Source organism: Mesoplodon densirostris, chromosome 13 (genome assembly GCF_025265405.1).
Source record: "Mesoplodon densirostris isolate mMesDen1 chromosome 13, mMesDen1 primary haplotype, whole genome shotgun sequence".
NCBI lineage: Eukaryota > Metazoa > Chordata > Mammalia > Artiodactyla > Ziphiidae > Mesoplodon > Mesoplodon densirostris.
Genome location: NC_082673.1, coordinates 2,872,869 through 2,897,295, shown reverse-complemented (window position 1 = coordinate 2,897,295; position 24,427 = coordinate 2,872,869). Strand labels below are relative to the sequence as shown.

The following is a 24,427-nucleotide window of genomic DNA, read 5'->3' as shown; positions in this document are numbered from 1 at the left end:
CTACTATATATAAAACAGATAATCAACAAGGACCTTCTGTATAGCACAGAGAACTCTACTCAATACCCTGCCTGCTTTGAAAACATTTCAGAGGACTTTCAGTACCAAAAAGATACTCCCCCAAACAAACCCCTTGAAGCACAAACAGAAGAGCAGAAGTGGCAAGTTGGAAGCAGAAACCAGGCTGTGGGGCACCTGTCTTTGCATGTCCTCTTAGCCCAGTCACAAAGGCAAGGTGGTGGTGACCTCTCTCGTATTAACAGAAAACCCGCCATATAACTATCTTATATCTATCTATCTGCCAAACGCTATCTTATCCTATCAATGTCTTGAAAGTTAATGCTTTCCATAATCAGAACATTTAAGCTAAAATTACAATTTTGCTTTTTTTCACTTCATCACCATCTTTGAATGTAAGATCATTTTTAATTGTTGAAACAACATAATATCATCATTTGCCTGGAAAATATTGGAGGAAAACAGCCATCGGCCTATCCTCTAACTACAGATGCAAGAATTTCTGTGTTTTCCCATTTGCTCTTCTTCAGAAAATGAATTTCTCCCCATTTTCCCTAGCTGTACAATAACCAGCATGCCAGGCTGTCTCCTGCTTTCAGTGACATAAGTCTTTTCCCTGTTGCAACAAACTTCTCATAATTATCATTTGACTGAGCACATAACATGCCATGTTTTTAAATTTATTTATTTTTATTTTTATTTATTTTTGGCTGCGTTGGGTCTTTGTTGCTGCGCGCGGACTTTCTCTAGTTGCAGCGAGTGGGGGCTACTCTTCATTGCGGTGCATGGGCTTCTCATTGCAGTGGCTTCCCTTGTTGCTGAGCATGGGCTCTAGGCGCGCGGGCTTCAGTAGTTGTGGCACATGGGCTCAGTAGTTGTGGCTCACAGGCTCAGTAGTTGTGGCACGTGGGCTCAGTAGTTGTGGCTCACAGGCTCTTGAGCACAGGCTCAGTAGTTGTGGCGCACGGGCTTAGTTGCTCCATGGAATGTGGGATCTTCCCGGACCAGGGCTCAAACCCATGTCCCCTGCATGGGCAGGCGGATTCTTAACCCCTGCGCCGCCAGGGAAGCCCTTTTTAAAAACTTATTTATTTTTATTTTTATTTTGTTTTATTTTTGTAACGTGCCATTTAATAGATGCAGCGCAGTATCGTTTCTCTGTTGGCAGACATCTGAGTCACTTCTTATTTTATAGAACAGATAAGACTTATAATGAAAAATTATCTCAACTTTCAGCTGAATAATAATTTATAATTGTATAATTTATATATAAATTATATAACTTAAAATAATAACTTATAGTCTATTTCACTAAAAATGTCCTATATGCACAAAATAAGCTCCTTGAAGTCAGGGACGCTGTACGTTTCAGTTTTCTTTTCCCCGTAAGTATAGTGGCTTGAAAATATTATGTGCTTTCTCAGTCATTTCATGAATAAAGACATCTGTATTATTACAGGTAGCATCTGTAACTCAAAAGTAGCTGAACTAGATGGTCACTGATGTCGCTCCTAAGTTGGAAAGTGTATGAGTAGTGTTAGACCAGCCTCAAAAAGCTTAAAATTCAAATAATGAAAACGAGGGTCTAAAACAGCCCTTGAAGAAATGAGCGTATTAGGCGTCGGGCGGGGGGTCCATGTCAGGGTGGAGCCGTTCCTTCCCCTCCTGCCGCCCCTCCCACCCTGTCCTCCTTGTCCTGCCGTTTGGAATTTCAAGCACAGAGAGAAGTGATGTCTGTTGATACTGCTCTGAATAAAATCCATGCAGTAAACGTGTGATCCACCCATCCACGGGCAGAAAGGGGCCCTTCCCTGGCGCTGTGTGTAATTTTGAACGCATCTGTGAGCTCACTTAAAGCCCATCTGTACCCACATGGCCCCCTGCTCCCCCTAGCCCGGTCAGGTGCTCAGAGCAGCCGGCTGGGACACGAGGTGCAGAAAAGCACCTCTTTTAAACATTAGGAGTGATTTTTTTTTTCAATCAGCCCATGATTACTCAAGATGTAGGACCATCACAACTCTGAGAATCTCCGATTTTTTAATGTACTCAAGGGAAGTTTCTTTTCCTGTAAAAGCTAAAATATATATTAGTGTTGTCTTGGAATAGTTGGTGTTTTTTCAGCAAGCTCGAATCTGCACTATTTATGGGGTTTGCTCTATAAAACACTGCAGCCCAGTCACGTGACTCCTGTTTCCTAAGCCATCTGTCACAGAGGTCTGGAATTTTATGTGAATGTTGGTTGTGCAGCCTTAACCCAAGTTGTTTTTTTTTTTTATGAAAAATGTCAGCAGCTACAATATTTAGCATTTTACTTTACATTGGCCATTAAACTTGATAGCTATAGCTCTGTTTCTTTGCTATAGTTACGTATCAGCTTTGAAGCCAAAAATTGCTTTGATGTACTCCTGGCAGAATACATTGTATCATGGAGAGAGCACGTAACACTGATATGGTTAATATCTTGGATTTTTGTAACTAAGGTTTATTAATGCTGGTATAAAAACGTATTTGATATTATACAGATGGCATAAGATGGGGTGGTTACTAAGTTATTATCCCGGATAAGCTGTACTGTGAAATTCAGGGCTTAAAACTATCACAGGAGATTAAACTATTTACTGAAAAGGACAGAAAGATATGACCAAACATCTTAGTACAAATATATTCGAAGTGTATTTACCTCCCACAAATATAATAGAGCATTTCTACCTCACAGGCTGAGAGATTGAGAATAGGAACTTTGCAGGTCAAACAAGCAAACAGAAGAGATGCTTTTATTTTTTAACTCAGGCGGCCGCTCCGGTGGATCACATCTCAGGGGGGACTGCTGGGGAGGGGGTAAGGGTGCAGTGTAAATGGGGAGTTAAAATAAACCCCTGGGAAGTAACCGTTAGGGATCTTAGGAGCATATTCAGAGAAGACTTCTGCTTTGCCAGCCAAAAGGAAAAGAGAAGAGACAGTGTCCAGAAGCTAATTGTGAATTGATGGATGACAGTGACAATGCCACTCAGGTATTCATTTGACCCACTTGCGAGGGTGACGCCTTCTGGGAGTTACTGCCTGGCGGTGTTCACGATTCAGGACCATGCACGCCATGCTCGGGCACATGAATTGTGGAAGGTCCAGGGCACATGGGGACTTTGTTGGCACTTGAACCTTAAAAAGAAAACGAAGCTTAGCCAAAGGTCTCCTGAAGAGAAACGCCGTGAGGTAGAATTAAAGTCTCATACTGAGTATCTGGAAAAGAATCACCTTTATTCTGGAGTTTTCACTGTAGAACTTACCCCCTGCTGCCCGCCCCGTCCTGTCATGTGACACCTGGTACCTCCACTCCAGGCCCCCAGGGGAACTTTGGTTTACACTGCCCGCCTCGCCCAACACGCCCGCCACGAGTTAACCAAGCTTTTCTGGCGCAAGGCACCCAGGGTAAAATGTCACTTTCGTACTAATCTAATATAGTTCTCATATTTCCCTGTAAAAAGTCTCTTCCAGCTGGTTATTTGTGCACGTTTTTCACATTAGATTAATATTGTGATGGGGGAAGAATATTGTGCCTCTTTATAAACTCAAGTGTTAATGCTTCAAACGATGAATTGGGAGTGATAATTCTGCAATGAGAAAGGAAGGTTTAAAGCTAAACTTGGGGGGAAAAAAAGATAAAACAGGTTTAGCCAGTACATTTAGTATTTGGACCATCTTATTTATATTAGGCTTACTTTGTTTAAACCCAGAAACACAAAGCTCACTAATGGGGCTGCTCTGAAAAGTCTGCCTAAGAATTGAACATTAACCAAAGCAAATCAGAAAGCTAGATTTAAAATCAGATATACTTACATAAAAGCTTGCATTTAAAATGATCCCTTAAAAGCCCACATGGCTAGGCTACCACTGCAAACTGCTTAAATGTTTTTCTGTTTCCTATTGTATACCAGGGAGCCGAGATAGAAGTGGATGAAAATGGCACATTGGACTTAAGCATGAAAAAAAAACGAATCCTGGACAAAGCTGCACCCCTAACTTCCACTAACCCTTCTGTTCCAACTGCTTCCTCTTCCCCGTTCAAAACCAGCAGCCTGTTGGTCAATGCCGCCTTCTACCAGGCCCTCTGTGATCACGAGGGCTGGAACACGCCTATCAACTATAGCAAAGCTCATGGGAAGACAGAGGAGGAGAAAGAGGTATTGTTTCAATGTGGCCGATAAGCTTGAGACGGAGCGTGATCGGAGGGTGTGGTCAGCTTTTTCCTCCTGGATTAATTCTCACAATCCTGTGTAGATAATACATAATTCTGTACCTTGTTTTCGATTTTGGTAAAACGATGGTTTTAGATTTCAAGAGGAATTTATAAATGAATCCAACGTTTCCCATCCCTTGCCTAAAACAATATGTCATTAGGGTGCGTTGTACCCCCATTACGGCTGAGTAGTGTGTGCTGTGTGAGAGGTGACGTCATCTCTCCCTTGGAGACGGCAGCCTGTGAGGGGCAGCGTGTCACTCGACACCAAGCCACCAGCCTCCGTGTGCTGTGCACCAGATGCCAGAACACGAGAACGAATCGGGGGCAAGGACGCATCTCGTCAAATTCCCTTCAGTGTTTTCGTGGAGGGATGGTGTTGGCATCCCTATGTGCAGAGCCGTGGTCTGGGGACTGATCGTGGACGTGGAATGTCTCAGCCATGGCAACTCCAGAGTTGTGGGCTGGGTTATCCTTGGAGGTGGCTTCACCCCTGGAAGCCAGACATTGTGGCCGTGCAGGAATTCATCAGCCCACATCTCACAGTTGGAGTGCCCTGGTTGGGTCTGATGAGCCTTGACTCAGTGTCATTCAAAAGAGTTCATGGCCACGCCCTCCATTGGTTAGACTCAGTGCCATTGCAGATGTGACGCCGGCTTTACTGTAGGTGATTCTGTTTGTCAGGGAAGTGGTTGGTACTTGCCAGTTGGCATGTTTAAAGAACTGAAATAGACATTTGAAAGTGTGCATCATCACCTTTTTCAGTTGTGTGAAGCTCAGAGACTTTGGTGGAAGACTAATTTGATTTAGCATATGCTTTATTTTTTATTGAAGTATAGTTGATTTTCAATATCATGTAAGTTTCAGGTAGAACACAGGGATTCAGTTATACATATGTGTGTGTGTGTGTGTGTGTGTGTGTATGTATTCTTTTTCAGATTCTTTTCCCTTATAGGTTATTATGTAATATCGAGTATAGTTCCTTGTGTGATTTTAGCATCTCCTTTAACATCTCAGGGCATGAGTCAATGTCAATGGCAGTGACGACAAGACTGGGCTGTTTCCTGTTCCCTTCTTTCCTTCCCTCCCATCCTCCCCCCACACACTTTCACTGTGATCCCCACGTCCAGGCAGTAAGATCGGTCCTGAGGATGCAGCGCCACCTGGCACACGCTTCCTGCACACGCGTCCTGCACATGCTTCCTCCACACGCTTCCTCCACACGTGTGCTCAGTCTGGTAGGAGGACTGACCTGTAACCAAGCTCACGGACCAGCGAGTAGCTAAGCAGGCACGCAGAGTAGACAGGAGGGCTGGGGGAGCCCCCAGGACCCAAGGCAGGCTCTACATCACCACTGGCCACACCATCATGGGGAGGGTGGGGGGCTGACACAGCAGCAGCTTCAGGTTGGAGTCTGCCATACGGGGTATAGTCATTGCCATTCTGCTTGGCTTTTAAAAATTCACCCAAGGATTTCCCTGGTGGTCCAGCAGTTAAGAATCCGCCTGCCATGGGCTTCCCTGGTGGCGCAGTGGTTGAGAGTCCGCCTGCCGATGCAGGGGACACGGGTTCGAGCCCTGATCCGGGAAGATCCCACATGCCGCAGAGCAACTAAGCCTGTGCACCACAACTACTGAGCCTGTGCTCTGGAGCCCACGAGCCACAACTACTGAAACCCGCGCACCTAGAGCCTGTGCTCCACAACAAGAGAAGCCACTGCAATGAGAAGCCCGTGCACCGCAACGAAGAGTAGCCCCCACTCACCGCAACTAGAGAAAGCCCACACACAACAACGAAGACCCAACACAGCCAAAAATAAAATAAATAAATACTTTATTTAAAAATATTCACCCAAGTATTTAGGGATGGTCTTAGTTAATCTATCATAACACTGTTTTAGAGGAACTGTTTCTTAAATCATATACATTTGACTCTAATAAATATAAAACTGACCCTGCAACGTGTAAGAAGCTGCTTCGCCTCAGGTGGTGACTGTGAACCGGTGAGTGTGCATCTCTGCCCTCTTCCACATCCCCGGCTGCTTCAGCTGTGCAAAGTCACAGAAGTTACACCTAACTTACGTCATCGTACAATCCAGAAATCTGCCGGTATTCGCATTAGCGATCGCTCAGCACGCGGGTCTGAGATGGAAGTCAGGAGGCGGGGGGAGTGGGCTGAGAGCAAGTTTGTTGATTCGGTCCAGTCCGTGCACATCAGCTCCCGAGACGGGGGACGCCCCCGGTCCACGAGACCCCTGATTGACAACCGGGCCAATTCCACTCCCCACAGGGGGACCTAATCGCAGTTACGAGGCCTGGAGGTGGAGGTCCAGTCAAAGGCACGTGGCACGGGGGATGATCCTTTCCAGATAAGCATAACGGCATCCCTGTTCTTGGGTGATCCTGCTGGAAGGAAACCCCCCGTGTTGGGGAGTCTCGGTGCTGTGTGCAGGGGGCTTAGACTCTCTGTCCTCACCCCTGCGAGCCTGCTGTACACAGGCCAAGGGCACTGTTGACAAGCAGTCTCCTTTCTGTTCACACACAGTCAGGCGTCCAGTCCAGTCCTGACCAGTAACGAAGCACAGTGGGTTCTTGTTCCCCTTCAGGGGGCTTGTGTCACGTCACATCGGTTATAAGATTGTGCAGCAATGCCTACAGGGTCGCCCTCGTATTTGGGGACACTCCTGCTGCCTGGGGGTCTAGTGACACCTCAGGGACCTCCTTGTATGTACTTCTTATCCCTCAGATCACCAGAAAATTCAGTCTCATGACACATATTCTCTCTTTATCAACACGTGTGGATTCATCCAGGTGGCTTTAGGGATTCAGCTGGAGTACGTTCCTATCTAAGGCTTACGGACCTGTGACTGGTCAACGTGCCAGCAATGTCATGGGGAAGATGATTTGTTGAGATTAGATTTCTGCTCCTTCCTCCTTCCAGAATGGCTTACCTCCTTCAGGTCTGGTAGTGTAGAGTCACTGCTACAAATGGCAACCTAAGTATTCTGACGTCTGGACTTGACAAGCTAAGTGGAAACTCAGTGTTACTGAGAGCAGCAAAGAGGACTTTGGCGACATCAGCTGAGTTCTTGGAGTCCAAGCGCTCGCACTAGGTTTGAGTTTACAAAATACGGTTTAAGCCTAACGCCTGTTGTCACGGTCTGAACGTGGGTGGTTCATTGCTGGGGCGCTGTCCCCGCGGGGATGCACACAAAGGTGCTTCTGAGCCCCTGTAACTCCCGGGACAGCTTCTCACCCTTGCTCTTTGTCTTCATCTGTGCCAAGGTAATTTACCAATAGAGAGTGTTTTTCACATTTTGTTCTGAATCCCTAAATGAAAAATGTGATACTCGATAGTTATTATTTTGAAAAAGTAGATTGTATTCAATGTCCTTGTTGGGAAGGTAGCAGAGGGAGGCCATGCTGAGTAAGAATAAAGATTAAAGATCTTTATAAACAGCATCTCATTCTCCTACCAGTTCTGAAAGGCAGGGTTATTACCAAAATTTCTAGAGGAGAAAATTGAGGCTTGTGGGGTCAAGTTGCTGTTCTTTGGTCATATAGGGAATAAGCAATGGTCCTGGGCTTCCCTAAAATGAAGAGAAGGGAGAGGGAGAAAATGGAGAAAAGGAAAAGAAAGAGTCCACAGGAAAATGGAGACAGCTAGGAAATATTGAGAAAAAGCAGGAAGGAAAGAGAAAAGAGAATAATGAAGCAGTGGTACTTGGCCAGGTGTGTGCTGGAGACCACAGTGGTTTTGGTGCTTCTCAGGATGGCAGGACCAGAGCCCCTGAGCCCGGTTACAGGACGTGACTCCACGTGACCACACAAACCAGGGACGGATGGTCCTGGCTGTCCTTTCCGTGAGCTCTGCAGAGACGCTGCTCGGGGTCCCAGTGGTGCTCTGTGAACGTGGACTGTTCCCACCTCCCCAGCCCCGCACATCCCACCCGAGACTCCCACCCGTTCCCACAACCAGAAACTGGGCGATTATATCCAATTCATTGTTATCTAGTTCATATGCACAACAGTTGCCTCATTTTGGTGGTAATTTTCAGAAAATATTGTCTGTCTCTCTCAGTGAAATAGCCTGTCCAGATGCCCTCTAAAAACAAAATCCTGAATCTGGAAAAAACTCAAACTATCTCAAAAGGAAAGCGCTGAGAAATAACTAGGGCTGTCAGTTTCATTCAACTGTCAGTTCTCCAAAGATTTCAGGGCTTCAAATGTAAAAAGTGCCAGATGCTTTTATCTGTTATTCATGTTCCCATTATGTTCTGGCCTTTACTGAAATCTATATAAACTTCTATCTGTACATTAAAGGAATTTCATTGCACCTACGTACTCTCTAAACACACACATATATGTATGCCACATTTTCTCTTTATGTCTCCCCAATATAAATTTATTATTTTCAAAATGATACTTTAAATGTTGAAAAAATTCTGACAAATGATGTTGACATATTTTTATGGTGTGCTATTTAGGAGTTTATCCAATATAAAATGCTTCTGTAACAAAATTAAGCATTCTTATAGTGACGGTCACCTGTATTTTAATACGTATGCTCTCTGCAAGCTTCTGGAGGTGGAATGCTGAGCAAAAAAAAAAAGGAAAAAGACAATTATTTCATAATGCAATCACATACCCAAGAGTCCATAGTTTTTAAAAGAAGTTACAAAATGTTTAAAAGGTCATATCCAATAAAATGATCCTATTGAAACATCATCACGTACTACTGTGCTAAGTTAAATACCATATATTCTGCAAGCATTAATTTTGAATGCATTTGAGTCAAATAAGTTAAACTTTCATAGTTGATCATTTCTTTCAAAATCCCTTATTCCCTTGTCTTCCATAATGTGCAGATTCAACAAACAACAGCTAATGACCTTTATGTGTTCATCTGTAAATGTACATGCCTCCTTAGAGATACTTTGCTCTTGTTCATCACAAAGAAAATAATAAAATAGCTCTTTTTCACTTTATGCCATTTTTGTGAAAAATTCAGCATCTGAACAGAAAAACAAAAGCTGTTCCACACTGAGAAAAAATTGGATTTATCATTTGTATCTACTTTCAAAAGGCCAAGACGTTTGTAAATTATAGTGGAAAACACCACCCGGGCTGAATCCAGGTAGCTCCAAATGAAACGGAAGGTAGTGCTAATGCTTCGCTTTAGGCATTTACACTGTGAAACGTGAAAAGGATAAGCATAATTCACTTCTTTTCTATAGATTCCACGGAAGCAGCATTAAAATAGCCCTTCTCTTCTACCTTAGTAAACAACTATCATCAAACACCTATTTCTCTTTATTTTTCAGGGGTGTATTATTATCTGCTACTGTTTTCAAACATAAATCAATAATGTAAAATGGAATACTCAGTATTAAAAATAATATGAAAGAAGAAATTAGACCAAACCAGGTTTTATTAATTTGGTCTGAAGATAATGTTACTTGAGGTAGTGTAAACGTATTTACCACTGTGTGGTCCTATATAAAATAATTGATTGAACTGTTATCCAAGTAATTAATGAAAGAAATTGCATTTGCCTTTATGACTGAGATGAAGGCTTGGAGTTTTTCTTTATTTGGGAAAATCCAGGGATTTTGTTTTTCCACTGATTTTGGGTATAGACTCAGGATTATTAAAATTGTATTTGCCCTTGCAATTTCATATTCATTTGATTTAAATGAGATTTACCTTGAATAACTCAAAATTGTTTTCTCACCTTGAATGGATCAATACTTTTGAGATTTAGGAGGCAGTTTTTTTATATTAGTGAATCTGATTTTAATATTAAATCCAGAACATATTATATTTACTGGATATAAACAATGATAAAAGTAAGCTAATTATGTGACTGAATAAAACCGTCATTAGTTTTCTGTAAGATAATATATCAGATGGTAAATAAATGATTTGAAAGGATCAATGAGATTTCCTTATGAAATCAGGATCAGTACCAAGCTTAAAATAAGGCCATGAAAATTAGCGATAACCCAACAAGAGATTCCATCCAATGAGTAAAACCATTACAAAATGCCAACTTAGCAAAAGAGAAAATTTAAGAAAAACAGGAAGTGATGTGAGACTAAAAGCAATTATCCAGAAAAATCAAACTAAATGTTGACTAGATATTGTGGACTCAGTGATTACATATTTAAACAAACAATTTAAATCTTAATTATCTGCTTATCAGAAAGGACATTCTACTAGCCTAAATTCACTTCTTCCTTCTCTGTTTGAAAATATGTGTGATTCATTTTTTGCAGTGTTTCTTTTGTTTTACCAGTGACTGCTGTGTGCATAAAGAACTCTTCCTATGTTCTCTAGGAAATGTTTGCTATACTGTAAAACTTGAAATATATTAAAATATTAACTTATTTACATAGCTCAAGAAATACCTCTGTAGTTATATTTGCCAAAATGCAAACTTTCTAAAGGTGTGCCCGTGAGTTATAATTTCTCATTCTTCACCGAGCATAAATGTCCATAGCGGTCCAGATCTACCCGTATACTCATTATCTTATTTATTTTGTGTACAAATCCAATGAGGGATGTCATCTAAGTCTTTAAGCCAAAACTCAAATTTGACCCCAGTGACTTCAAATACAGTTGTCTTTCCAGGGTTTCCTAATGACTTGTGTGCTTCTGTATTTTTGTTTGTTTGTTTGTTTTCAGAAAGACCCAGTGAGCTCCCTAGAAAATTTAGAGGAAAAGAAGTTCCCTGGAGAGGCCTCCATACCAAGCCCTAAACCCAAGCTCCACACAAGAGATCTCAAGAAAGAACTAATCACGTAAGTCATCTGGAATGGCTTACTCTGTGGTTCTAGAACAGAGACTCCAATTCAAAACCTTGAGTAATAAATAATGCCTTGGCTTATGGAGCCGACTTTGCAGATGTTTTAGGGCAATTTCAACCAGTTGGTAGTTAAATGTTCTGTATTTACCTAGACCTATGCTCAGAACTAAGAGCATTATGGAAAACATGTACCTGACATGATCTCATGCGAAGAGAATTAAAAGTCTAATCGACTGAAAAACAACACATGTCAAACAATTAGAAAGGTTTATGTTCTGATCAGCAGATCTTAATCTAACACCCACTGGCCTCAGAGGATCCAAGTCAGGGCTTCAGGAAGTCTACAGACTCACAAAACTTAACTGCAGAGTGTTATCTGGGAAGGGGGTTCACGGTTTTCGTCACATTCTCAAGGGGTTTGGTGACTCAGAACTTGAAAGGACAGGGCGGGAAGTACTAGTCGAGCTGCAGTGGGTTCTGAGACAGGCCCGGCCGTCTGGAGCTGAGCCCCAGGACCAGGTGACCTGGAGAGAGAGAGAGAGAGAGAGAGAGAGAGAGAGAGAGAGCAGGACGAGGGCCCTGGGAAGATGGCCAGGTTTCCCGTAACAAGCCACAGGGTGTTTGAGCAGAAAAGTGCACTAGGGCTGGGGTGTCTTAGGAAGAGCAGTATGCAGAATTCTTTGAGGCCGGGTGCGCGTGGTGACCGTCTGGCATCTGGAAGATCATCTGAAATGTTGACTAGAGATGCAGACGGGAGATCGTGAGCTGCGGCCCGGGAGACGGGGCCTCCAGGGAAGATGTATAAGAGGAAGGGGACAGAATGCCCATCCCAGGACTCGAGGGCATGCATCCTGCTGGGACCTGACAGGGAAAAAGAAGCCCACAAAGGATAAAGACCTGGGGCCGAGGAGGAGGAGGAAAGTGATGGTCAGGGGAGCTAGGAGCTCAGAGAACTCCCACCTGGGCCTTCGATGGTTTCAGATGCCACAGCAAGTTCAAAGAGGTTAAAGCAGAAAAGGCAGGACAAACCCCAGGAGAGTGGGTCTTGGGAATAAGGGAGGCCAGCCAGCGGGGGGACACGTGGCGGGAACAGGGGGCAGGGGGCAGAGGTGGGGTGCGAGGGACATGCCACCAAACGACGCAGGGTCATTAACTAGGACGGACTGTGGCCTGAGCCCAGCTCGCACACTCTTATTCCTTTTTCACCCCGAAGATCTCTGACCGGGGGCTGTTGGAGTTCAGAGTGTGGCTCACAGCTTGCTTACAGGTGTGAGTTCTCCTGGGCCATCGCCAGGACACGGGCCGTCCTGACCACCTTCCTCCTCATCTTCCGGTCACCACTGTGCAGGGGACATGGAGACATCAGGTGGACATTGAGGGAGGGAGAGAGGGGACAGGGAGGGGAGGGTCTTTCAGGCAAAGGCAAGGCGGGAGCCGTGGCTTCTGGGCATTTATATCCTCAGCAGATAGTGTTGTCCCGGGGGGTTGGTTGCCGGGAGTGAGTGAGTGACATGCAAGAAAATCTTTTCCATAGGAAAGTGATTAAACATTCATGTATATTCTTACCCAAGTACATTTGAAGCTGCCAGTTAATGAGAGTTTCTACCAAAGAGGTGCCCTGGCACTTAGGCACTGGCATCTGTACCCTCTCTTCTGAAGCCCCCAGCATAAAAGTACGTTTACATTTTTCTAATAAAATAGATGAAGCACCCTGTCCTGAGCAGAACGCCTGCCCACCGACCTCTGCGAGCCGTCCTCTCCTCTCTCAGCTCTTCCCCCACGTGTCACCCACCCCAGAGGCCTTCCCGGCTGCTGTGGTCCCCCCTTCCCAGCCCCGCTGCTCCCGCCCCCTTTCCCAGGAGGGCAGGCTGTTCCAGCCACTGAGGTTGCTCCTTCCACGATCCCGCGCGGGTCCCTGATACCACTGCAGTGCCACTCGTTTCTCCAGTGACAGGGACACACCTCAGACGCTGCACAGGCCCTGCACACAGAAACCGTCGGTCAGAAGCCCCCGGTCCAGCACCAGTCTGTCCTGTCCACGCTCAAGTGACTTTTTTTAACACCTTTATTGGAGTGTAGTTGCTTTACAATGGTGTGTTAGTTTCCGCTGTATAACAAAGTGAATCAGTTATACGTACACATGTGTCCCCATATCCCCTCCCTCTTGTGTCTCCCTCCCACCCTCCCTATCCCACCCCTCTAGGTGGTCACAAAGCACCGAGCTGATCTCCCTGTGCTGTGCGGCTGCTTCCCACTGGCTATCTATTTTACATTTGGTAGTGTACATATGTCCATGCCACTCTCTCACTTCATCCCAGCTTACCCTTCCCCCTCCCCATGTCCTCAAGTCCATTCTCTACGTCTGCGTCTTTATTCCTGTCCTGCCCCTAGGTTCTTCAGAACCATTTTTTTTTTTAGATTCCATATATGTGTGTTAGCATACAGTATTTGTTTTTCTCTTTCTGACTTACTTCACTCTGTCTGACAGACTCTAGGTCCATCCACCTCACTACAGATAACTCAATTTTGTTTCTTTTTATGGTCGAGTGATTTTTAAATAAACGGTTATGCTGCATTCCTTAAGGATTTTGTGGGCAGACATTGCTGCCTCGAGCATGATGTTCTCTTAGGAGATTAACATTTCCTGATGATGTAGGGCCCACGTACCAGAGCTGCACGTCACCAAGCACTGCGCCCTCTGGGAGGTGACATGGAGCGGCCATGTCAAGGTTGCCATGGGCTTGCTAGTCAAGTTTCTAAAATCTTTGAATGGATTTTGTTTCTGCATATTATCTCAGATATCTTCCAAAAGGGCCAATGTTTATCCTTTGAAGGTAGATTTTGGAAATTTCCAGAGTCGTTCCAAGCTAAATGAAATGTAAAAAACTGATAATTAACCTGCATCACCATTTTGGACAGAAAAATAAAGTGTGATTATTTTGTAATGGGCACTTCTCATTGGTGCAAAGAGAAAGGGCTCCAAAAAGATGGTGAACAATTTTTGGAATATAATCATGAATTCCTAGGAAATTGACTCTCTAGAGGCCTCGTGGTTTTCTGCTCATTTCGGAACAGGGGAGCACTTGGGTGGGTACCACGTACTTCTACACACCTGTGTCACACACTGGTTCTGTAAACGTCTCACTGCTTTACAGTTTCACCCTGTCCTTATTATGCTTTGTTTTATGTTTCTAACAGATAAATGCACCTTAATTGCTTACCAGAAACTGTTCGGCTAAAATAGGACTTTTTGATGTCATTGATCAACGTGAATTTGCTTAGAGTTTGAGCACCACTTACTGAGGGAAGTAGCTAGTTTCCTTTCTCTAAGTTGTGATACTTTCATTTGCAAATCTTCCCAGACTGTATCACCCAACTGGGATCTGCACATGTTATTGTACAAGATTTCTCATTGAAGATCTGTAAATTAAGCCGGCCGTCAGGATCCAGAACAGGATCTTTTCCCACTACATCACTCCCTTCAGTCTTGGCTTTATTCCTTGACCTCTTTATACCACAAAGCTGAAACAAAATAGCCACTATTTAAATGCACACTTTATCATTATACTTCCTAAGTAATTTATAACTGTCTGGTTTAAAAAAATCATTGGCATTTTGCCTCTCCTGGCAGTATTAATAGGCATAATTTAAAAATAGAAATAAAATTTAAAGTAAAATAAAATAAATGCAAAGCTATTTTGGCACACCAGGTGGCGATGTATTTCCAAAGTAGGAATTCCCAGGGCACTGTAACCAATCTCTCATGCTCTGAATATTCCAGCTGTGTAATTATCAGAAAAGATTGTTTCTCTGTTTAGCGGGTGAATGGCACTTGCAAGATAACTCAGCTCAGATGTTAGTCATTGTTCTTTTTTTTCTTGTTTACATATATTTGTAGCTTCCGCATTTTCCTTTCTGATGTTCCATCTAGGAAAGTGGTGGGCAAAGAGCTGGCTGGTTCAGCTCAGATCAAGCTCTGGAAATCAAGCATCTCTCTGAGAGATGAAGACGTTCTAACTCTTACAGTTTCTGTAGAGTACCTGAGGATGATTGGAAAGTAGCTCACAGGAAAAAAAATACTGAGAAGGTGACGTTTCGGAAATCTTGGATGTCATCAATCTATCCCCAAATGCCCCTTTAAAGAGGCAGAGTCTGCATTCCACACGTGGGTGAGCCTTCACGTTGGGCAGGGCGCCGAAAACATCAGAAAGCACGAGCGATGTAGCTGATGTTTCCCCTGATTATTGACACCGACACAAAGACCAACGAGTGGGCTGGGGTCAATCTGCTTACCTCACACCAGCAACTTTCAAGCAGCGTCAGAGGGAAATAAATGGCTGAGAAACCAAGGAATCTGTTAACTCTGGCAGCAAAACTGCTCAGGATAACTACCCACTTTCATTATTTTTAAAATACACATAAGATGCATAAAATGTGACCAGCTTCTGAGATAAATGAAGTGCCGGGGACAGACTCCGGTCTTTGGCAGACAGCCTGGAGAGCCTACTGCTTAGGTGGTTAATTCCTGATTGTCTTTGCTGGGTTCAAAACTTTGGATGAAACTGATCACAAGCTTTATTAACTAAACTTCGTAACTATTTCTGTACTATCAGCAACTGTCCCATCTAAAATGTCAGTTTACATTTTAGCCATATGTAGTATTTTCAAAGATCTTCTTTTTCAGGTGTTTTTCTAACATGTTTATGAAGTTACTATGTTATCTTTTTCTTTTAAAAAAAAGTCACAAAAATTTCTTTCTGAAATCTGTGATATAATTGGTACCTAAGAGCTGCTATCATGATAAAGCATGGGTTTTTAATATTTATGTTTTATAACTCATATTTTCAAAGAAAGAGAACACCACTGACTGTTGATTCACTCACATCCATTACCAGGACACGTATTTTAGCATCACTGTCCTACATCATCTGAACCAGAGAGCTGATGTGATCCTGGAAACTAATAAATCAGGATCATGGCAGTTTCCTCTTGTCTCGTCTGCTGCTCCTTATATAATCTACATCTTTAGTTCATTAGCTTCTTCACGTCCCATATGTGTTAACTGGTCTTGAAAAGAGAAGCTACCCCATACCCAGTCAGACAGAGCAAGTGCATCCGTGAATGCACCTGACCCTGATTCTGTGTTTTTATTGACCCAGCTGTCCAACGCCAGGATGCAACGGGAGCGGGCACGTCACAGGCAACTATGCGTCTCATCGCAGGTAGCTCCCCGCCTTCTCACTTAGGCGTTCCTCATCTGTCCTCCTTAAGGACTCACCCTCACCCTCTCTAGAAAGATATGATCTAGATCGGGAGTTGGAGACTGAGTTAGTTGGGGTTTTGGTTTGTTTCGTTTTTCAGAAATAAAGCTGTCTTCTGTCTTTTTACTGACATTGTAAAGAAAGTGTACTTCTCTGGTCAATAACGGTTTTCTGATCCTATGAACCAGGCTACAACCCAGAAGTTAGAGTTCATGTCAGGCTCGGGTCCTGTCTAGCTTTAGGACTCAAGTGAAACCCAGGTAGGACAGCAGTGATCTGAACTGAACTTTTACGTTGTGGGAGGCTTCAGTAAAGGGTTGGAGGGACAGTAGTGCAGAGGCTGTGCTCGGCCCTTCCTCCCACCTGTGTCACCCATGTGATTCGCTGTCCCTCTGGGCAGGGCCTTAACTTCTGAGCACCATCCCTCGGGATGCAGAGGGAGGGTTCTCTGGGTCAGTCATCACTGGAGCCAGGGGTCTCGCTGGGCTAAAGACCCTGGTTTGGTAAATAGCAAACCAGAGTCTGTGACAAGTAGTCAAGGTGCCCAAAGCCCGGTCTGGCTAGAGCAGCAAAGCCGGGTTCAGACTTTTTCCCAAACCCCATCGGTGGATTGAACATGTGTTCACCAGCTCAGGCTGCCCCCAAGTCGGGCCTGCGTGTGTCAGCGCGTGTGTCTCTGTTTTTGCTTTCTCCTCCCTCTTCAGTGTTTCTGGATGTCCTTTGGCAGATAAGACTCTGAAATCCCTCATGGCGGCCAACTCTCAGGAACTCAAGTAAGTGTCCGGCCAGGGTGGCCCTAACCAGGGGCAGACGGCACCTAAGTAAATTACTACCACGCGCTTTCTCACCAAAAACTCAAACAGCTAAAACCAAATCACTGTAATTGAGTTTAGTTAATTAGCTGGACTTGGAGGGTTTGTATTTTACAATGTTTTTAAAAGCAATGATGTTGGGCTTCCCTGGTGGCTCAGTGGTTGGGAGTCCGCCTGCCGATGCAGGGGACGCAGGTTCATGCCCCAGTCTGGGAAGATCCCACATGCCGCGGAGCGGCTGGGCCCGTGAGCCATGGCCGCTGAGCCTGCATGTCCGGAGCCTGTGCTCCACAATGGGAGAGGCCACAACAGTGAGAGGCCCGTGTACAGCAAAAAAAAAAAAAAAAATGTTAAAAGCAATGATGTTGAACACCTATGACACCTTTTCTCTGTTACTTTCAGAACGTGTATACTAATCAGACCTAGGAGGGTACGGCCAGCATTTTCATCATCTGACTTTAGGAAAACTGCACAGTACTTTACCTTGTGGGCATTTTGAATCATACGACAGTCTTTCACTTTTGGGGGTGACATACAATTCTGACTCATTTTCACCTTGTCTACAGGATCTCAAAGTCACATGTATATTAACTTTCGTTGATTGATTTGATTTTTCCTACTATTATCTTCTTTTATTCCAAACTTCTCACTTGTTATTTTCATGTATTGTTATAATACATGTAGACTTATAAAAAGTTATAATCCACTTTTTACCCTTTAAAAATATAAGGCATACATTTAGAAAAGATGAAGAATAACATTAAGCAAAATTAGCAAAATGCATTTGCACATAATATTTTAGGAAAAATCAGTGTTACTAAGTCTAGTGATAAAATAATATTTGTGTAAATAATAGAATTAACACTTGGTGTCTAAATTATAGGTAAAATTTCAGAGAATATATCTTCTTAATATTTTGCTAGTATTTCCGTTTTTTAACTTGTTTAAAATTTATCTAAAAATTATCCAAAAAATGTTTATGAAACAAGATGTGATATTAAACAGGTAAAAAATTCAGAATTTTAGTACCATGAATAGTAAAGACAACTCTAAGCTATACAAAGTGAGTTTACAATTGATTGTGTCAGTGTAGATTCTAGAAATCATTTTATTGGCTACCATTTTTCTAGATTGAAATGTAAGGATGTGAAGTGGAGACTTATTAGCATATTGAAAGGAGAGACGAGCTAGGCAAACTCACTCAATCTTACTCGATTGCTCTGAACTTCTATATTGCCGTATCTTAAAAATAGCTATCAGTTCTCCTAAGTATTTTCTCTAAACATTATTTCTAGAAGAAAATGTTGATAATACATTGAGAACATGTAGATTGAGTGGTTCTATAGCAATGTTCAGTACTTACCTGCTTTATACAGCCACCTAATAAGTAACATCTTTGCGGTTTTTCTGTACAGAAAGAAAAGGGGACATTTCATTGACCTCTTGTTTGGATATTCAGGGAGAATTTCAAAACAAGGTTTTTTTGGCATAGACTTTTCCAGAATTGCAATATGCTAGTAAACCACTATTTTACTAAAAATATTAATAGCATCTGAGCCTTTCCTACAGTACAGAATATGTATTAAATCTCTAAATGTTTGATTAGAGAATTGTTGCAGGGTTCTCTGGTTAGCTCGACGAGATTATGCAGATTTCATATTTCCTTTGAGAAAAGCATTCACTCCCTATGTTCCGCCTCAAGATTGAATATAAAAGAATTTCTGTGAAAGTTCAGTGGGTTAGAGTTTCAGAAAAGGAATAATGTTCACATTCTTCTTTGGATTATTATCTTTCTCAAACTCTTGTTTGAGTAGAAATCTGAACCCGGGTGGGCATACAAGTGAAATAATAACAATGACCTTGTCTACAAGAACTTTCAGGAAAGCAAACATTTTATGACAGCCTCTGCGTTTTTTTTTTAATAAATTTATTTATTTATTTATTTATTTTATTTATATTTTTTACTTTTGGCTGCGTTGGGTCTTTGTTGCTGCGCGTGGGCTTTCTCTAGTTGCGGCAAGTGGGAGCTACTCTTCGTTGTGGTGCACGGGCTTCTCATTGCGGTGGCCTCTCATTGCAGAGCACGGGCTCTAGGTGCACAGCCTTCAGTAGTTGTGGCGTGCGGGCTCAGTACTTGTGGCTCATGGGCTCTAGAGTGCAGACTCAGTAGTTGTGGCTCGCAGGCTCAGTAGTTGTGGCTCGTGGGCTCAGTAGTTGTGGCTCACGGGCTCTAGAGCACAGGCTCAGTAGTTGTGGCACACAGGCTTAGTTGCTCTGCGGCATGTGGGATTTTCCCAGACCAGGGATCGAACCCGTGTCCCCTGCATTGGCAGGCAGACTCTTAACCACTGTGCCACCAGGGAAGCCCACCTCTGTGTTTTTATTACTATCTGGCATTTTTTAAGGCAACAAAAGAGTGAGAATCTCTGTATATGTTTGCATTCAAGTGTATTTTAAACCCTGTTCCTAATTAGCATTCTAAGTAAAATTGGAATCTCCTTCCGCCTTCACTCCCCTGACTCCAAATTTAATGGTTGATTGTCGGTCAGAGTTATTGGTAGAGTTTCCACAAGACCTTTTAAGGTGGACCATGAGGCAGAACAGATCAGGTGCAAATGTCCTAGGTTCTTTGGCAGTTGCATTAATCCACCAGGTCTCTGGTTGTCCCATCCACCACTGTTGTCCATCTGAATGTAAGGGATTATCATGGTGGTGGAGCAAATCAAAGGAAATAAGTTACACACAGAAACAATTTGGAAACTCTTTTTTCTTAAGCAAAAGATAAGAACTTTGCATGATGTAGACAGAAGCCCAGCAGTAAGTTATGGATCAAATTTCAGATTCCTTCCAAAATAAGGTTTAACAACAGGGACCTATTGTGTAGCACAGGGAACTATACTCGATACTTGTAATAACCCATAAGGGAAAAGAATCTGAAAAGTTTTATGTATATATATATATATATATATATATATATATATATATATATATATATATATATATATAACTGAATCACTCTGCTGTACACCTGAAAGTAACACAACATTGGAAATCAACTACACTTCAATTTAAAAAAATGAGGCTTAAAAAGAAGGAAAAAAAGAATGCAGGATAACAATGAATACAGTGTCTTCCAAGCATTGGACAGTAGTTAACACATCTTAATATTTCCTTTAAAAATGGATTCTTAGGGCTTTGCTGGTGGCACAGTGGTTAAGAATCCAACTGCCAGTGCAGGGGACACAGGTTCGAGCCCTGGTCCAGGAAGATCCCACATACCACGGAGCAACTAAGCCCATACGCCACAACTACTGAGCCTGCCCTCTAGAGCCTGCGAGCCACAACTACTGAGCCCACGTGTCGCCACTACTGAAGCCCGTGCTCCTAGAGCCCGTGTTCCGCAACAAGAGAAGCCACCGCGGTGAGAAGCCCGCGCACCGCAACAAAGAGTAGACCCCGCTCGCCTCAACTAGAGAAAGCCCACATGCAGCAACCAAGACCCAACACAGCCAAAAATAAATAAATTAAAAATAAATAAATTCATTTTTAAAAAAAAAGGATTCTTAGCCAAAAACTAGTTCTGTACAAGCAAAAAGAGTCCCACACATCAGCTCATCCTGTTTGACTGCTTGGCTCTGTGTGATGTGTCGTGACCTCCTAGCCACTCCCACATGGCCCCAGCTCCACTCTCGTGTCTTCCAGGTGTCCCACTCCAGGCTGTGACGGTTCGGGGCATGTGACCGGAAACTATGCCTCCCACCGAAGGTAAGACTGACCCCATGCCCGAGATGAAAATCAGAGCGGTGGCAGCCGCGCCCATGAGATCACATGCTTCTGTTTTGTTGTTTGTTGGGTCCGTATTTCAGCCTGTCCGGCTGCCCTCGTGCCAGGAAAGGTGGTGTCAAGGTGACCCCTACAAAGGAAGAAAAAGAAGACCCTGAACTCAAGTAAGTGTGACGGCTGAGGCGGCGGCGTCAGGGCAGAGGCCCTTTGTGGGACAAACGGGGGGACTTCGGTTGGGAGGCAACTGCGTGTCTTGTCCATCACGACGCCCTGGGAGCAGTATGGGAGCTCGGAGGCTGCAGAACACCTCGCGCTCCCCAGTGGTGCTCACACGGGTCTCTGATGGTGCAAAGGAAAGCAGGACTTCGTCCTTGCCCAGCGCTTTTAAAGGAAAGCAGCCTCGTGGACGTGCCCTAGTGTGACACACACGGCTGCGGGCTCCCCTGAAACTTAAGGCGCAATTTTATCGAAAGCGAATTCCCTCCTCTGAGAAACATGCTTCAGGTCTTGGGTGACAGATGCAGATACAGGTGCAGAAATGTACAGAGGCTTGCTCGACAACGTGCAGTATTTAGACATTTGGAAATCAGAACTCCCGTTCTCTGAGCCGTGGACTCTGTGATGAGCGGGAGCCAGTTTGACACGTTAGACCCTCGGTCTTTGTTTGGAGACAACGTAACCCGTAACAAAGGGCTTCCCTGGTTGTTTCTGGAGCTGAGAAGTGCGGCCACACACTTGACTCCACTCCTTCTAAACTGGTGGCAAGTCCCCTGAGCTCTCGAAGTCATTCGCCGCCCCTCTAACATGGGGTGACAGCGCCTCTGCCCACCAGGTGAGCAGTGAGGCTCACGTGGGATAATGCACGACCGCTGCTTAGCCGGGAGCCCGAGGACCATCATGACTGCGCCACTGCTGTCCCCCGGTTGGAGGGCACCTGGTAGACGCTGTCCTTTCCCCACTTGCCCCTGTGTGGTCTGCTCTCACCACCACCTCCTCGTTCGCTCGCCTCAGTGCTTCACCTGGCTTATCTCGTCTCTCCCAGCTGCTAACGACTGTGCTGTGTCTCTCCAGATGCCCTGTGATCGGGTGTGACGGCCAAGGTCACATATCAGGTAAATACACATCCCACCGCACAGCTTCTGGCTGTCCCCTGGCCGCCAAGAGACAGAAGGAGAACCCTCTCAACGGGGCCCCCGTCTCCTGGAAGCTGAACAAACAGGAACTTCCCCACTGCCCGCTGCCAGGCTGCAATGGGCTGGGCCACGTGAACAACGTGTTTGTCACCCACAGGAGGTAAGCTTTGCTGCTTTTTTGGTTTTTTTTTTTTTTTGCGGTATGCAGGCCTCTCACTGTTGTGGCCTCTCCCGCTGCGGAGCACAGGCTCTGGACGCGCAGGCTCAGCGGCCATGGCTCACGGGCCCAGCCGCTCTGCGGCATGTGGGATCCTCCCGGACCGGGGCACGAACCCATGTCCCCTGCATTGGCAGGCGGACTCTCAACCACTGCGCCACCAGGGAAGCGCAGCTTTGCTTCTTAATGTGTGGTTCCTGTGATTGTTTGTCACCTGGATTGTCTGGGGGAGGGGAGAGACCCCCTCAAGGTCATTAATCACAGCACCTTAGATGTCCAAGTAATGAGCCTTGCCAGATAGATATTTGACCAGTTTGAAGGATGCAAAATGTTATTTTCTCTATTTCTGAAATTCACTGCACGATTTTCAACTGCTTTTGAAACTGTGCTTGTGTTTTTTTTATTCTAAACTATTGCTTGTGCTGCTTTTTTTAATGGTTCTGTCAGTGGTTCACTTGAGTTCTAAGTGGTGATAGCTACTCACTTCCGTTGTGTGATCGTAAACTTTCACTTTAAGGGTTTATGTCACGCCCTTCCGCTCGTGAACTGGCTCCATTTCAGACCAAATGGTAGTTGTTTTGCAGCTGGGAAGCTGTGAGTCATCCCCAGCGGCCAGAAAGAAAAGGACACAGCGATTACCAAGTACCCAGAGGATGAGAGAGATTTAGAAAAAACCCTTTCTAGCTTCACAGGGACTCAGTTCCTTCCTCACTGAGTGGCATGTACTTCAACCAGGCTCTTTGTCAGGAGCACTGATCTTAACCCAGGCTTTTGTCCACATTCTACATCAAGGAGAGGAGCTCGCAGAATTCCCTGGCGGTCCAGTGGTTAGGACTCCATGCTTTCACTGCCAGGGGTGCAGTTTCGATCCCTGGTCAGGGAACTAAGATCCCACAAGCCAAGTGGCATGGCCAAAAAACAAAATAAGGAGCGGAGCTGGAAGGTTCACTGCACACATCTCTGGCTGTGGGGCTGTGGTGCACAATGCAGATTTAAGATCTAACAAAGCTTTGTGAGTCCTGACGCTCTGCTTATGGGCAGGATGCCAACAGAGCAAAGCTGGTTCCGTTTTCGAGGTGCACGTCGACGGTGTCAGGAAATGAAGTTTTCCAAGAGCCCCACCTGCTTATGGAGGAAACCTGATCTCTTTAGGTGGTTTATTTTTTGATGGTTTTCAGATGCCTGATCGCATTCAAAATAGTGCACGTTGTTTTCTTCTGGGTCTGTACCATCGCTTCCTGTCCATGAAGGACAGTCACACATCAAGCGAGCCTCGTAGCTGCACAGGAGCTGTGCTTTCTCACCACGGACCCTGTCATGTCCATGTTGACATCGATAATGAAATATTAATGCTGGACTGTGGCGAGTGCATCCCTCAGTTAGAACAACAGATTTCTCTTGAAAAATCCTGGAGTGGTTTTACACGGTGACGCCAGGCGTGGTGAGGATATAGAGCTGCAGGGACCCTCAGAGCTGTAAGTGGAAGAAGAATTGGTAGAACCATGTCAGGAAGCTGATGCCTCAGAAGTAAGGGAGCTGGTGAGGGTGCCCTGGTGTCCAGCCGCTAGACGTTCAGGCTCAGTCCCAGAGGTTCTCCTGCACCCGGAGATGGAGACGGCCGTGCGCCAGGAGGTCGGCTTCCCGGCTCCAGGCTGGGGACCGCCTGCCCGCCACCTTGGCCCCTGCAGCGCAGGGCACAGGAGTGGTTCCACCTGCAGGGCCTCGGATCCGTGTGGATGCAAAGGCACCGCGGGCGGATTTGGAGCACGTGTTGAGTGGGATGGAGTGCTGAGGGATACGTGTGGTGTGATTCAGTCCCACAAAGTGAAAAAACCTGGAGCAAAATCACCTAGTTTTAAAAAAACTAGGTGCTTTTTCATCTGCAGTTGGAGTTACTGGCTGTCTCTGCGGGACAGGAGACAGCTATTGCTGTGGGGCAGGTGAAGCTTCAAAGTGTGTTCTGTGTTTGAAGGTAAATTCAAGGTATGCCCCTCAAGGGTATTCTTTCAACTGCAAATACACGTTGTATGTATCTGTGTACATACTATTTACTTCATAATAAGAAAAGGAAATTATGAGTTCAAAAATATAGGCTGCAGTATTAATGCAGAGATATTATTTTCTAGGAGAAGAAAAACAGTTAAGAATTTAGACAAATGAAT

At 44.5% G+C, this 24,427-nt stretch overlaps 1 protein-coding gene across 1 annotated transcript in view; it reads left to right on the top strand.

Moving 5' to 3' along the window:
* The window catches only part of ST18 (ST18 C2H2C-type zinc finger transcription factor), a 63,232-nt gene that overhangs the window by 28,187 nt on the left and 10,618 nt on the right, over positions 1 to 24,427 (top strand). The window contains exons 9-15 of the mRNA XM_060116531.1: positions 3,951 to 4,196; positions 10,939 to 11,054; positions 16,219 to 16,281; positions 17,025 to 17,093; positions 20,835 to 20,897; positions 20,999 to 21,079; positions 21,987 to 22,208. Coding sequence (XP_059972514.1) covers positions 3,951 to 4,196; positions 10,939 to 11,054; positions 16,219 to 16,281; positions 17,025 to 17,093; positions 20,835 to 20,897; positions 20,999 to 21,079; positions 21,987 to 22,208 — 860 coding nt within the window. The remainder of the gene's footprint in view (positions 1 to 3,950; positions 4,197 to 10,938; positions 11,055 to 16,218; positions 16,282 to 17,024; positions 17,094 to 20,834; positions 20,898 to 20,998; positions 21,080 to 21,986; positions 22,209 to 24,427) is intronic.